The sequence below is a fragment of the Artemia franciscana genome, chromosome 5, assembly GCF_032884065.1.
Source record: "Artemia franciscana chromosome 5, ASM3288406v1, whole genome shotgun sequence".
In the NCBI taxonomy this organism is placed as follows: Eukaryota; Metazoa; Arthropoda; class Branchiopoda; order Anostraca; family Artemiidae; genus Artemia; species Artemia franciscana.
This window is the reverse complement of record NC_088867.1, coordinates 24,167,829-24,182,842: the sequence shown is the minus strand read 5'-3', so window position 1 is coordinate 24,182,842 and position 15,014 is coordinate 24,167,829. Positions and strand designations below refer to the sequence as shown.

The following is a 15,014-nucleotide window of genomic DNA, read 5'->3' as shown; positions in this document are numbered from 1 at the left end:
TACTTGATCAATATAGCGATCGCTGAAAGTTGGCAGGCGTATCAGGGACCGGACGAGATTAAATTAGAAATAGTCGCTTCCCCGATTCGACCATTTGGGGGGTGGGGTGGGTGGAAGGACGGTTAATTCGAAAAAATTAAAAAAATGAGGTATTTTTAACTTACCAACGGGTGATCGGATCTTAATGAAATTTGATGTTTAGAAGGAACTTTTGTTTCAAAGTTCTTATTTTAAATCCTGACCGGATCCCGTGACACTGGGGGGAGTCAGAGGGGGAAACCGGAAATCTTGGAAAACGCTTAGAGTGGAGAGTTGGGATGAAACTTGGTGGAAAGAATTAGCACAAGTCTTAGATACGTGATTGACATAACCGGACCAGATCCGCTCTTTTTGGGGGATTTGTTGGGATTTCCAGTGTTTTGGCGAGTTTGGTTCTTCTGGACGTGCTAGGACGATGAAAATTGGTAGGCGTGTCAGGGACCTGCACAAATTGACTTGATAACAGTTGTTTTCCCGATTCGACCATCTGGGGGGGGGGATGGAGGGAGGGAAAATCGTGAAAATTGAGGTGTGTTTATCTCATGAATGGGTGATCGGATCTTAATGAAACTTGATATATAGAAAGGTTTCATGTCTCAGATGCTTTATTTTCAACTTGGATCGGACTGGGCACAGTGGGGGGTAGATGGGGAAACGGAAATCTTGGAAACTGGAAATCTTGGAAAACGCTTAGAGTAGAAAGATCGGGATGAAACTTGATGGTAAGAATAAGCACAAGTTCTAGATATGTGATTTACAAAACCGGACCAGATCCGATCTCTTTGGGGTGTTGGGGAGGGGGGAGGTTTCCAGTGTTTTGGCGAGTTCGAGAATAAGCACAAGTTCTAGATGCGTGATTGACATAACTGGACCGGATCGATCTCTCGACACAAGTTCCATATGAGCTCTTAGTTCTTGTTTTTTATACCCTTTGTAGGGTCTTGTTTTGAGGAGAACCAATATTTTTCTTTTTTCCAGTTTTCCTTCTGCATTAGGATTCCTTTAGCTCAAAAACCTAGGACCCAAAGACTTTAAGACCCCAACTAAAAAAGAAAGGTTTTTTAGCCCTTTGATCGGCTGCACTTTAGGTGGGAACCAAATTTTCTTTTCAATATTTTTCTGCTGCATTGGGGCTTTCTTAGCCCAAGGACCTACGTATGTCTTTCTCTTGGCCCAAGGACTTGTGGATGTGAATTCCACACTTATCTAGGATAAAAAAAAATTGCCAATTTCCTACTGCCTCCCCTTTTAAGAAAACTCTGTCTTATAGTCCCAGGATTGGGCCCCAAAAGTTTCGAGCCAATCAGACACTGAAAATCAAACTTGTCACACTTTTTACAATGTAAAACTCACCTGTAAACGGTTGGTAATTTCCATAGCGTACAGCCTTAATGGCTCCGGAGATCATGTCATCTCTAGAACCTTAAGCATTGGGTCTTTCGATAGTTCTGAAGAAAATGGCTATTTTAGAAGTTTGATCTGATGTCGTTTGGGCTGGGGATCCTCAATTATTTATTGTTAGAAAAATATTCCGTTCTCTTATTCTTTTCATAATCCTCCCTCTTCCATATTTCATTCCTTTTTTCGTTGTAAACCTTCTTACGTCTTTTTAGGTTATAAGCTAATTAAATATGGTTCAAGAAGTTGCGCCTGAGGAAGGTTCAAACGACTAGCCGAACGGAGGTTTTCAAGCGTCTGACTCTTTAGGGTCAGAAGGCGTAAAGTGATACACTGGTTTTGGCGAGGGACCCCAATTATTTATTAGATAAATATTCTGTTCTCTTATTCTTTTCATAATCCTTCCTCTTCCATTCCCCTTTTTGTTTTAAACCTTCCTAGGTCTTTTTATGTTATAAGCTAATTAACTATGGTTCAAGAACTAACACCTGGGGATGGTTCAAACGACTAGCCGGACGGAGGTTTTCAACCGTCTGACTCTTTGGGGTCAGAAGGCGTAAAGTAATACACTGGTTTTGATGAGTTGTTAACCTTGTGCTGGTGCCCGTTCTCCATTTGTCACAACACTGCAGGAGGGATATCCCTGTAAATACATAAAGGAATATTTTTGGTTATTTAGCTCAATTTCGTTTTGTGACTAAAGATCTCTAATAATTTTTTCTGATTGTATTTCTGACTTAAGGTTTTTCCTAGTACAGGCGAGAATTGTAAAGTAATTTTATTCATAGCTGATTATTTTATCATTTAAATATGGCTCTGAAGCATGGACGCTCCGAAAAGCGTGCGAAAATTTACTAGATGTTTTGCAGAGAAATTGCCTACGGATTGTTCTGGGTACCCGGCTGACTGACCATTTTTCAAACAGCAGGTTTTACGAAAAATGTGGTACAATTCCGCTTTCTAGGGCTATCAAGGAGGCACACTCGTGCCTCTTTAAAGAGGTGAACCACGACAATGTTAAGCGATCTTCGGTTCCAGTGGTCGCAGAGGGATGGGGAGGGATGCATTTCATAGCCCGAGCTCCAACTAAGAAACCTGCCAAATTTCATCCCCCTCCGGCTTTTCCTTCGTGGGGAAAATCTGGCCGAAAGTTTCGACCACCCAACCCCAGCCCCCCTTTAACGTTGTCCGATCTGGCTGAAATTCACAAATTAAGGTCCCCTAGGGCCCAGGAGCTCGATCCGATAACTCCTTCCCTGTTTTCCAGAAACCACGCATAGCCACTTATTGTTCATGTTCTTTTTTTTTCGCCACGCCTACAGCCGACATCGGATCTGGGTGTACGAAGACTCATTTGACGCGGAATTCTCTGAGTAATTTTGCTTGAAAGTTTCGTCGGAAAATCTTAACCCCCCGATTTTCTAGCTTAGAAAAACCCCATTTCCCTATAAGAGCCCATGTTAAGTTTTTTGTTGTTTAAAGTTACGAATTTCAACATCAAGTACATCAAAATGATCAGCTCGACATGGTGAGACTGACTGAAAGCTTCAAAAAATTCTGTCTTAATCCGTAAAATTTTTATTTGAGAAAAATGACAGAAACCCTTTTTTTCTGCCACGCCTACATGTCACAGCCGACATCGGATCTGGGTGTACGACGACTCATTCGACGCGGAATTCTCCGAGTAAGTGCCCTGGAAAGTTTCGTCGGAAAATCTTAACCCCCCGATTTTCTAGCTTAGAAAAACCCATTTCCCCATTGAAGGTAAAATTTTCTCTTGTAATAACATCACTTGTTTGAAAAATTCTTGCACTAACAGCAGCTTGGCGAAGCGGAAGCGTGCTGGGCCCATAACCTAGAGGTCGGGGGATCGAAACCGCTAGCTGCTAATTTTTTAAAATTTGTAAAATTAGGTAATTTTGTCAGTTTGAATTTATTGATACAGAAAGGGAGAAAATAAACATAGAAACATGTGATCATAATTACATACTGGAATGTTCACAAGAATTTATACTGAAGCGGGGGTAAGGCTTGATGGAAGCAAGTTAAAAGAACCATTTAAATTGATTTCCTAATTGAAGCCGTTGGTGAAATTTTCTATTGTAATGACTTGTTTGATAACAAGCATAACAGCAGCTTGGCGCAGCGGAAGCGCGCTGGGCCCATAAACCGGAGGCGGGTGGGTAAAAACCACTCGCTGCTAAATTTTTAATTAAGCTGCTAAACTATTGAAATTATCAAAATTAGATAATTTTGTCAGTTTGAATTTATTGATACAGAAAGCGAGAAAATAAACATGGAAAATTATTATTAAATTACATCCACCATGGATTGTAGAAAAACGTACAGAAATAATATGAAAAAAACTTCGTTTTCTTAAAGAGTTAAAGAGGCTGCGTCCCAAAGTCGAACCTTAAAACGTACAGGAATTAGGAGGGGCAGTTGGGGGGCTGTCGCCCCCCAAACCCCCCGCTTTTAAAGACTCTTTTGTACAGGTTTTTTGTTGTGGGGGGCTGCCACCCCCGCTCTTGGCTTTGGAAAGGCCCTCTTTTAATTAACAAAAAATTGAAATGAATGAATAATGGAATAACTTCGAAAAATGTTAAACACAAGAGGACAGGAGAACCATTGTGCCGAAACTAGTAATTAGTAACAATGAAGTCCCCCCACAACAAAAAACCTGTACAAAAGAGTCTTTAAAAGCGGGGGGGTGGGGGGCGGCAGCCCCCCAGCTGCCTCTTCTAATTCCTGTACGTTTTAAGGTTCGACTTTGGGACGCAGCCTCTTTAACTCTTTAAGAAAACGAAGTTTTTTTCATATTATAATGAAAGAAAGGTTGAGATGGCTTGGCTACGTTCTGCGGATGAAGGATGACAGATTGCCGAAGATTGTCCTTTTTGGCCATCCGTCTGGGGCTAAACGGAAAGTAGGTCGTCCTCGTCTGGGGTAGGAGGATCTCATAAATAAAGATTTAAAGGAAATGGGAACTTCCTGGGAGGGTGTAAAGAGGGAGGCATTGAATAGATTGGGTTGGACGAGGAGCGGGCGTAGCTGGTTTGGCCCCAGGCGGCTTGGTGCTGCGGTGAGTTATTATTAGCAGTAGTAGTACTATTTATCTGGGAACATTAACGCACAAAGTTGAGCTGAGTAGGCCTATATCTTGAAAAAGAAGATACCTAGAAGTACGACATTTTAGAATGAAGTGATTTTTCCTATATGTATTATTTATCCTTACGGTTATGCCCGCGGAGTACGCCCCTTTCCAAACTGACTCAAGGTGTGACTGCCTGAGGTGGCTACTCAGTTGTATCAGAATGATGTAGTATTAACTCTGAACATTCTGAAGATGAGTTTTCTCCGGGACGGTTTTATAGGCTATATAACTATTCTATGATCGTAGTCGTATGCTATTGAGCTATATCTGTAGAGATGTCCTCTTTTAGTTCGTAGTGTGCGCCTCAGTAATACTTTTGGGCACCCTGCGATCCTTAACAGATATCGTGAAGGGTAACAGTGGGAACGGGCAGCAAAAAGAGTATGGGAGGAGGCTGATTGCCGTCCTATCACGTTCCGTCTTGAAAAGAAGTACTAGAAATTTATTTCCACTCGAATGAGACCCTCTTCCAAGCTTTTACGATAAACTTTTCCATGCGGTGGTGACAGGCGAAAAGAATAACTAAAACAACATCGACAGCACACGGCTCTTTACTGTAGTCAAAACATTGACATTGATGGACCGAATGAGTTCCAGCATTCTTTTTTTTATTACGGAATATTTTGACAAATGATATAAATAGGAAAATCCACATGTTTCCTGGAAGCAATATTGTTCCTGCCTCTTTTTGTTTTCTTATATGGTCACTTGTCTTTTATTGCCGCTTGTGGTTTTAACTCATTTCTTTTATTGTTTCGTCCATTCTGCTCGCTTTATTCTTATGTTTTAATATTTGTGTTGTCAGGTCTGGAACAGTTCGGCTTCATTAGCTTGCGACGGCCGTTTATCAATAAAGTTTGCTCTTTCGGTCTGTAATGATGGTTGAAACTTTGTGCACAGGGATTATGATCATAGACATGCATAATCAGGGCTTTAAGAAGATTATAGAGCGTTTCCTAGGGACCTTAGGCATGGAAAAGAGGATACTTTGTGCTTAAATACACGGATAATAGCAGCGAACCCTATCTGATGACAGGCAGTAAAAAGAAAAAAAAAACACAGCACATGTTTTTTCGTGAGGATTGGAGGAAAATTTCTTGAACCTCTGCCAACACAAAGTTTGGTGTCGTATTGCCCTCTCCTCCACTCAAACAAAGCCACCCACGGAAGTTTTAAGTTAATCCCCAGTCATGAAACAAAACAGGGTAGATTCACCAAAAACAATAACTTAAAAAATGCTCGTTTACAAATAGAAATCATCCTTACCCCATTTAATCGAGGTCTTTATACACCTGTAATGAAGGATAGTCTAACTATTGATTTTTAGCTGTAGAAGTGCATATTTTCCCGCGAAAAGTAATAGCCAACGGAAAAAAAGGGTAACCTGCGGCCCAGAAATCAAGTGTCTAACGGCCTACCTTCTGAGCTAGCCGGACTGGTTAGTAGGTTTTTCACCTTTGATATGGTTTTCTATAGACGAGTTTTCTCTAGATTTATAGACACTTACCAACTATATTGAGTAAAGTTTTGTCCATCTTACTGCAGAAATTCCTTACTTGGTGGGTTCTGAAATTAAATTTGAGGGGAACTAGTGATTATGTCCGTCAATATAACGAAATCTGCTAAACATTTCAATCTGGAACACTGCTGGTTAAGCGGCACTTACTTTTATTTTTTTAATAGACTTCTCTGAGGTGTTATCGATGTCCAGTGATAAAACAATCTTTTCTTTTGGCTTGTATGTCCACTTGTCTAGTGATGCTGTGACAAACAATTTTCCTTCGGTAAGGATCTGAAGGTTTTTACAAATTGTTTCTGTTGGCTGAGATTTTTCAAATATAAATCGTGGAACTTCTTGTGTTACTCGGATGTTCATCTTGACCATATTTTGTCGTAACAGATTTTCGTCACGGAAATCTTCTGCAAGAAGAATAGAGGATAAGCGAAATATCGGATAACGAAACGAGGAAAACTCACTGCCAGTGAAGACAAGGAAAAGTGCAAATATTTCGGCCGTGAATTCCGCTCATCCATCAACAGTAAAAGAGGTAATGACCATCAGTTAGAGGCAATGGGCCTTGAAGGCCTGACTCTCGATCCACTAATTAGTAGGTCCACCCCTAATAATAATAATAATAATAATCAGTAAAAAAGAACAAAAATCTAGGAAACGCTAACAAAAGACAAACGTCAAAAACTAACCTTCAAACGAGGAGTCATTCTCTCAAGTGATTAAATAAAAAAAAACTAATTTTTTTAGCTGAAAGTAAGGAGCGACATTAAAACTTAAAACGAACAGAAATTACTCCGTATATGAAATGAGTTGTCCCCTCCGCAATCCCTCGCTCTTTACGCTAAAGTTTGACTCTTTGCCACAATTCTACTCTTTAAAACAATTAAAAGCTTTAGCGTAAAGAGCGAGGGATTGCAGAGGGGACAACTCATTTCTTATACGGAGTAATTTCTGTTTGTTTTAAGTTTTAATGTCGCTCCTTACTTTCAGCTAAAAAAATAATAGTTTTTTTTTTATTTAATTTCTGAACGTTTTTGAATTAATGCATGTTTGGTTTTGGCTCTCCGCACATAAATTATTAAAATGAAATTTGTATATTAATTCTTTTTTTGGCTAAATGGCTTTCTCTTAGTTTTGATCAGAAGATATTGAGAAATAAGGGGTGGAGAAGGAGGCCTAGTTGCCCTCCAATTTTTCGGTTACTTAAAAAGGCAACTAGAACTTTTAATTTTTAACGAACGTTTTTATTAGTAAAAAATATACGTAACTTAAGAATTAACTTACGTAACAAACTTTCATAACCTTATATTTTTATTATGTATACGAGGGGGTTTGTACCCTCGTTAATACCTCGCTCTTTACACTAAATCCTAAGTTTTGTCCCAATTCTTTAAGAATGACCCCTGAATCAGAAACGCCGTAGAATAAATAGTTGAAATTACTAAAAATACTTTAGCATAAAGAGCAAGGTATTTATCTCCTCCTAAATACCTCGCTCTTTATGCTAAAGTATTTTTAGAACCCCTCATATGCGTAATAATCTCTGTTCGTTTTAAGTTTCAATGCTACTTCTTCCTTTCATTTGAAAAAACGTTTTCATATTTATTTTTCATTGTTTTCTTATAGTAATGCTAGAGAATCCTGCGCCCTTGTCATTGAATTTTTCTTCCTCCATGACAGATTCCTCCAAGGAAAGATCCTCCAACATAGCCCCCTCTCCTCAGCCCCACCCCCAAACAAAATAAAATCCCCCTGAAAATGTCTGTACACTTCCCAATAACCATTACTATATGTAATCACTGGTCAAAGTTTGTAACTTGCAGCCCCTCCCCCAGGGATTGTGGGGGAGTAAGTCATCCCCAAAGACATAGTTATTATGGTTTTCGACTATGTTGAACAAAATGGCTATCTCAAAATTTTGATCCGTTGACTTTGGGGAAAAAATGAGCATGGGAGGGGGCCTAGATGGCCTCCAATTTTTTTGGTCACTTAAAAAAGGCACTAGAACTTTTCATTTCCGTTAGCATGAGCCCTCTTGCGAAATTCTAGAACCACTTGGTCGATACGATGACCCCTGGGAAAAAAAAAAAAAAAAAAAAAAATAATAAACATGCACCCGTGATTTGTCTTCTGGCAAAAAATACAAAATTCCACATTTTTGTAGATAGGAGCTTGAAACTTCTACAGTAGGGTTCTTTGATACGCTGAATCTGATGGTGTCATTTTCGTTAAGATCCTACGACTTTTAGGGGGTGTTTCCCCCTATTTTCCTAAATAAGGCAAATTTTCTCAGGCTCGTAAATTTTGATGGGTAAGACTAAACTTGATGAAACTTATATATTTAAAATCAGCATTAAAATGCGATTCTTTTGATGCAGCTATTGAAATTTCAATTTTTTAGAGTTTTGGTTACTATTGAGCCGGGTCGCTCCTTACTACAGTTCGTTACCACAAACTGCTTGAACAGCAGAAAGGCGATTAAATAAATAAAATAAAATAGCTTCCTCCCGCCATGAAAAATTCCTGCATAGAAAGTTTCTCCCACGTAAAATTCTTCCGCCGGAAATCCCTCAGAGAATTCCAATTTCGCATCTCCACATGTAAGATGGGATAGCAAACGAATAAGTAAAACAAATAAAACGAATCTCGTACACGAATTCTGGCAAATTTCTACCGTGTAAAATTTCCCTGGAAAGTTCACCCCGGGAAACTTCCATCCCATTGGTAAATTCTCTCCGTAGAAAATCCATCCCCAGAAAATCTCCTAGAAAAGGGCGTGGAAGGGGGGCTAGTTGCCCTCCAATGTTTTTGGTCACTCAAAAAGTGAACTAAGTGAACTAGAACTTTTGATTTCTGCTCGAATGAGCTACTCGCGGACCATTGGTTCGATATGATCACCCCTGGGAAAAACAAACAAAAAACAAATAAACACGCATCCATGATCTTTCTTCTGGTAAAACAAGAATACAAAGTTCCACTTTTTCTTAGGTAGGAGCTTAGAACCTCTATAGTGGGTTGTCTGATACGCTTAATCTGATGGTATGATTTTCATTAAGATTTTTTCCCTTCTAGGGGTTGTTTTCCCCTTTTTCGAAAATCTGCCAAATTTTCTCAGGCTCGTAACCTTTGATGGGTAATACTAAACTTAATGTATATTATATATTTGGAATCAGCATAATGAGCCAATTCTTTTGGTATATCTATTGATATTAAAATTCTGTTTTTTAGAGTTTCTGTTACTATTGGGCCATGTCGCTCATTACTTACAGTTCATTACTGTGAAGTATTTAATAAATATGGTTCACCTGACAGCGCGTCACCAACCTAAATTGTGCCTACCCTATCCTTTGACTAAAATTAAATTTGAAAATCTAATTTCCCATGAAAACTTAAAATCGAACTCAAAACTTAAGACGACCATAGGCCTATATTAAATTGCAGGAAGTATCCAACCTAAAATAAGCAGCATTGGCTATGAATAAAGAAGGCAAACTTAGGACGAGCATAAATGAAAATGAGCACCGAAGCATAACTTAAAACTAATGCAAATTACTGTAAACAAGGGGAGGGGGTAATTTTAATGAAATAAGCTCATAAATGTTTTTATTTTAAATTTTGCGTAGTTATTCATTTTTAATGAATGTTCGTTTATAGTTTATTTTTATCATTAGTAATTCCCAGTTGTTTTCGGTTTTACACTGACAAGTTCGGAAGCCCTTAATTAACAACTTATTCAGAAATTCAACGTCAGTCTATAAAATCTATGTTCTTTGTTTTTTGGTTTGGGACAGTAGCATTGAAATTTTAATGACTTTTCATATTAATGTGGAATGATTTTTCACGCAGTAATATTTACGTAGGAAAGAGTTCTAAGTCTCTTTTTTTTCTTTTTTTTTTGGGGGGGGGAGTACTTGTATAGAATGGTTGGTTGTTATAGATTGGGAAGAAACAGAACGATTGTAAATTTAGAGTTCTAGTGTTCTTTTATAGACGGAGAGTTATTGGAGGGCAACCAGCCCCATCTGTCGTACCTGTTTACGCTAAAGTTTGACTCTGTCACAACTCTGCTTTCTAAATAATGAAAAACTTTTGTGTAAAGAGCGAGGTTTTGGGAAGGGACAGCCCCTTTCACCTATGGGGTGATTTCTGTTTGTTTTAGGTTTTAAAGTAGCTCCTTACTTTCAGTTGAAAAACTTGTTTTGTTTTTTATTTAGTTTCCCATCATTTTTGAAATAATGCCGAGAAATCCATGAAACACAAAATGGGGTACACGATTTTTGAAGACCACAAGGCAAAACTAACCCATCAAGAAATAATAAATTATTTTTCACTGTGTTGATAATGTAAATTACGGTAACTTTTTGTTCTTGAATTTTTCAATTTCCTATGCACCTTTAGTTGTTTTTCTTTCTTTTTTACAGTCAAGGATTGTAATATCCTTTTATGTGACATATTTCTTCATTTTGTGTTGATTGTTTGATCACATAAACTGCTTTTAAAATATTCAACCACAAGGGTTAATTTTCTCAAGCTGGTATCATGACATAGTTGAAAATTGGTCAAGGTTAAACTAACTAAATAAATTTTGGAAAAAATCATTTAACTTCAACTATGCCCTTACGTCCCATGCATTTTGCCATGTGTCACTCTTGTTTTTACTGTGCACCCATAAATTGAATCAATGATGACAAAATAAAGAAACAGAAAATACACAAGAAATATATAAGTTGGACTGTATAATTCCACACAAGAAGGGGGGGGGGAATAAAGCATAGAAGAAGCTCCTTCAATATAACATGTCTTTTTCTCAATAGCCCCAATTCTTGGCTAATACCATTGGTTTTCACTGTAAAATAATGCCTATCAGAAAAAAGAAAAATATAAATATATAGTATTAGGCATTACCTGGCCTATTGATGGATTTCCAGGGAGGTGAAAATTACATTTTGAAATAATACTGGATCGGGAATAAAAAAAAGGCTAATCTTTTGCTACCACACTGTTTGTTTCCCATTTGTGGTCTTGGTTCAAAATCACCATGTTGTCTAAGGTATAGCTGCATCTATAACGTTATTGGACCTTTGAACTATGCTGAACAAAATGGTTCCCTTGAACGAATTGTTAGTTCGTTGCCCACCCTTTCTCCTTTGACCGGGCTTGGGTGGGGTTGATTATGCGGAATATGTGCAGCCACATCTGGCGAAAATAATGTCGTAAAATATATTTTTTTCTCAATTTCAAACCTTTTCCCTGGGAAATTGTTCTAATACTCCCCCCTCTGTCGGACATGTTTGCACGTGGCAGTTATTACAAAACCGTAACTTAGTAAAGCAATAATTAATGAAAATACATTCTATTTTTACTAACTTAGAGATCTTATTAGGCGAAGGGAAATTGTAGTCAAAAGAAACTCTATGTGCTCTTTCCTGTCGTCGGATGCTTTGAACAGAAAATATGAAGGTTGCGTTGCCAGAAGATAGGAATTCGATCCATCCTCATACCTATCCTCATCGCCCCAAATATGAGGCTTGAACTGGATCAATCTTAAAAATTATAAGTCCTCGCCTATACATACTGCGAATGTGTGTCTCCAACAATCGAAATTAAAGGGACGCTATGTCTAAGAAAAAGCCAATAAAAACAAACAACATTTGAAAGCTCAAGGTAGTTTCCAGAACTCCGACACGGATTTGGATAACAACTTGAACAAGTCCACTAGCCCTTGCCTATCCATGCGGTGAATGTCTGTCCCAAATAATCGAAATTAAAGAGACATTATGTCTAAGAAAAGACCAAGACAAACAAACAACATTTGAAAGATCTTGATGCTCTCCGGAACTAAATTATCATTAGTAATCATTACTTATTTTTGCTATCGAACAGTTTAAACAAGTTCTGTTATTTCTTTACTATGAATGATAAATGCCTATTAAAATATCCTATTAGTTATTTAACTTTTTTCTTCTTTAATCTTTTTTCCGTTATTACCATCATCTGATAATGGTATGCAGCAGCAGACTGTGTCCCTTATTTGTTATAATCATAGTCCACGCATAAGCGTTGATTGTAAGTATTATTTATCCGCCCTCTCCCCTCTGCCTCCATGTCACTTTGTGCAGAAAGAGTGGCAGCATAAAATTTAAAGGGTACTCATTCGATTGATATAGTTCTAGTGCCAGTTTTAAGACCCGAAAGCGATTGGAAGAATGCTGCCTTTTTTTTTTATTCCCAGGGACCCTCTGACCTTCACATATATCAGATTCAAATTTATTGGTAGTGCTTTCCTCAGGATTGTCCAATTAACATGACACTGGCGATGACATGAATCACGCATCCTCATTGGTACGGATCTCGAACTATGCAAATTGGCCATTGTTCACAAATAAGTTTCCAAAGAGTTCGTGGTAACGAACTGTAAGTATGGAGCGACGCAGCTCAGTAGTAACCAAAACTCTTAAAAATAGAGTTTTGTAACAATAGATACATAAAACAATTGAGTTTTGATGGATCTTAATGAAAACGCGAGGGGTCTTAATGAAAATATTAGCTTACTATCAGTTTCAGGATATTACATGAAAAAGGCGGGAAAACACACAAAAACTTAAGTGACGTAAATTAAAATCAAGTAGTTGCAGGCATCAAGCCATGGCTAATTGTAGAAAAAGCCAAGGGAGATAGTTCGAGTGAGTGAGAGGCAAATCTGGCAGAAACCCTTTTTAGGATTGTATAAAAATGATGTCATTTCATTTTGATTGATTCCAAGTTTGTATGGTTCATTCAGTTTAATAGCACCCATTAAAAGTTACGAGCCTGGGAAAATTTGCCCAATTTTCGAAAAAGACGGGAAACAACACAAAAACTCAAGTGATTTTAATGAAATTCACACCATCAGATTCAATTTATCGGAGAACACTGTTGTAGAGGTTTCAAGCTCCTATATACAAAATGCGGAATTTCTCATTTTTTGGCAGAAGAAAGATTACGGATGCATGTTTGTTTTGTTTGTTTTTTTGTTGTCTTTTTGCTTTTCCAAGGGTTGATCGTATGGAGCCAATGATCCTAGAAGGTCGATAGAGGGCTCATTTGATCCGTAATCAAAAGTTCTAGTGCCCTTTTTTAAGTGACCAAACAGATTGGAGGGCCACGCTCCTTTTTCTCCAAAGTCAATCGGAAATTTTTAGATAACCATCTGATTCAGCATAGTTCAAATGTCTGATAAGTATGCCTTTGGGGATGAAATGGCCCCCATAATCCGAGCCATAGTTCTTGGAGAAACGGCTGTAAGTTGCGCAATTTTGCCATTGTTCACATACAGTGTTTGCTATTGAGAAATATACGAAATTTTTTAGGGGGATTTTCCACGGGGGGAGATTTCCGTGGGGAGGAAAGTTTCTGGGATAATTTTTCAGGACAAATTTTACGTGGGGGGAGAGGATGTTCTGGCAATATTTAAAAATCCGTCATATATTAAAAAAAAACTTAAAGTAAGGAGCAAGATTAAAAGTAGAAACAATCAGAAATTGTTTCATATATGAAAATCCCCTCCCCCAAACAAAATTAAAGAATAATAAACATGGCGGTATTGTTGCTTCTACATTATATATTTTTATTATATATTTATATTTTTCTACATAATGTATTTTTATTTTTTCGTGGCGGAGAGGGCGAAAGCCGAGCATCTTCTTTTTACGACAGCAACAGCAATCTTACAGTTACAGCATAGCAAAACAAATTTCGTTTGGCTATTCTTTTGTTTTGTTTTGCTCCTTTGTAATTTGAGCGCTTTGGAATATTATCCTGCTTATAAACGTTATTTAACTGACGTTTCTGTGTTGTTTAGTAACTTTCCTATGTCAATAATTTCTGTTGAACACAGCATCAGTGTTTTGTTGCCAGTGAGGTAGTGACAGTTTGCTTCAATATTGTTATTTCTGATTTTCCAAGGTGGGGAGGCGTATTTCCAGGTCCCTAATTGAAAAACGGTCAGAAATTAAATAAAAAACAAGTTTTTTCAACTGAAGCTAAGAAGCAACATTGAAACTTAAACCGAATAGAAATGATTTCGTTATAAGGGGAGCTGCCCTCTCTTCAGTACCTCGCTCTTTACGCTTTTTTTAGAAGAACTAAAAAACATCAGCATAAAAAGCGGGGTTTCGAGGAGGGTAGCACCCCCCCACCAAAATTGTTTTCTGTGAACCTTCAATGATTTTATTCAAAGAAGCTGTCATTAGAAAATGAAAGTCATTTTGTAAAACACAATAGCTCATTTTTGCTGAAAGACAACAAAGCAGAACTGAATGAACTATACTTGCTTTGTTGAAAGATATTAACAGTTGCAAAAAAAGAAAGATTTTATTTGCCCAATAAAAGTTCTATCTCCAAAGATAAGTTTTCAATGGTTTTATCCGCATTAGAAGTCCAAAGAGTTTCAGATTCTCAATGGTATGATTAAAAATCCTCTTCGACACCCACCCTGAATTTCATGATAAAATACTACTAAAAATATCACACAAAAATATTGATGGTTTATGATTTTACTGAATGTTAAATTTTTTCTAAAATAAAAATCAGAATTGAACATTTTAGTTTTTTTTTACGTAAAAAACTTAAAAAACATTTTCCAAAACAATTTTCTCAAAGATAAGTAACAAGCGTTACAGAACCATAAATTTCGCAGAATTTAATTAGTTCTATGACTATCTACCTTAGTTCCACCCTAGGAAACTTTTTTTTAATTGAACTTAATTAGTTATTTAAAGTTCTATTAGTCTAGGTTAATATGTTATTTTAAACTTTGCCTTGATTATTCTTTTTTTTTCAGTCCTTTGTAAGTTTGACATGGTATAAGACTTTACTTATGCTCTGTTTAAGGTTTTCATATCGCTCTTGTTTTCTTTAAAAAGTGACTTT

The 15,014-nt window shown here is 37.4% G+C and overlaps 2 protein-coding genes across 3 annotated transcripts in view; one reads left to right on the top strand and one right to left on the bottom strand.

Annotated features, from left to right (window-relative positions):
- The window catches only part of LOC136027139 (14 kDa phosphohistidine phosphatase-like), a 146,179-nt gene that overhangs the window by 28,834 nt on the left and 102,331 nt on the right, over positions 1-15,014 (top strand). The gene's annotated exons all lie outside the window — the stretch shown is intronic.
- LOC136027138 (phosrestin-2-like) overlaps positions 1-15,014 on the bottom strand; it is a 107,027-nt gene that overhangs the window by 19,703 nt on the left and 72,310 nt on the right. For both annotated transcript variants that reach the window (XM_065704104.1, XM_065704105.1), the window contains one exon: positions 6,258-6,511. In XM_065704104.1, the coding sequence (XP_065560176.1) occupies positions 6,258-6,511 (254 nt within the window). The remainder of the gene's footprint in view (positions 1-6,257; positions 6,512-15,014) is intronic.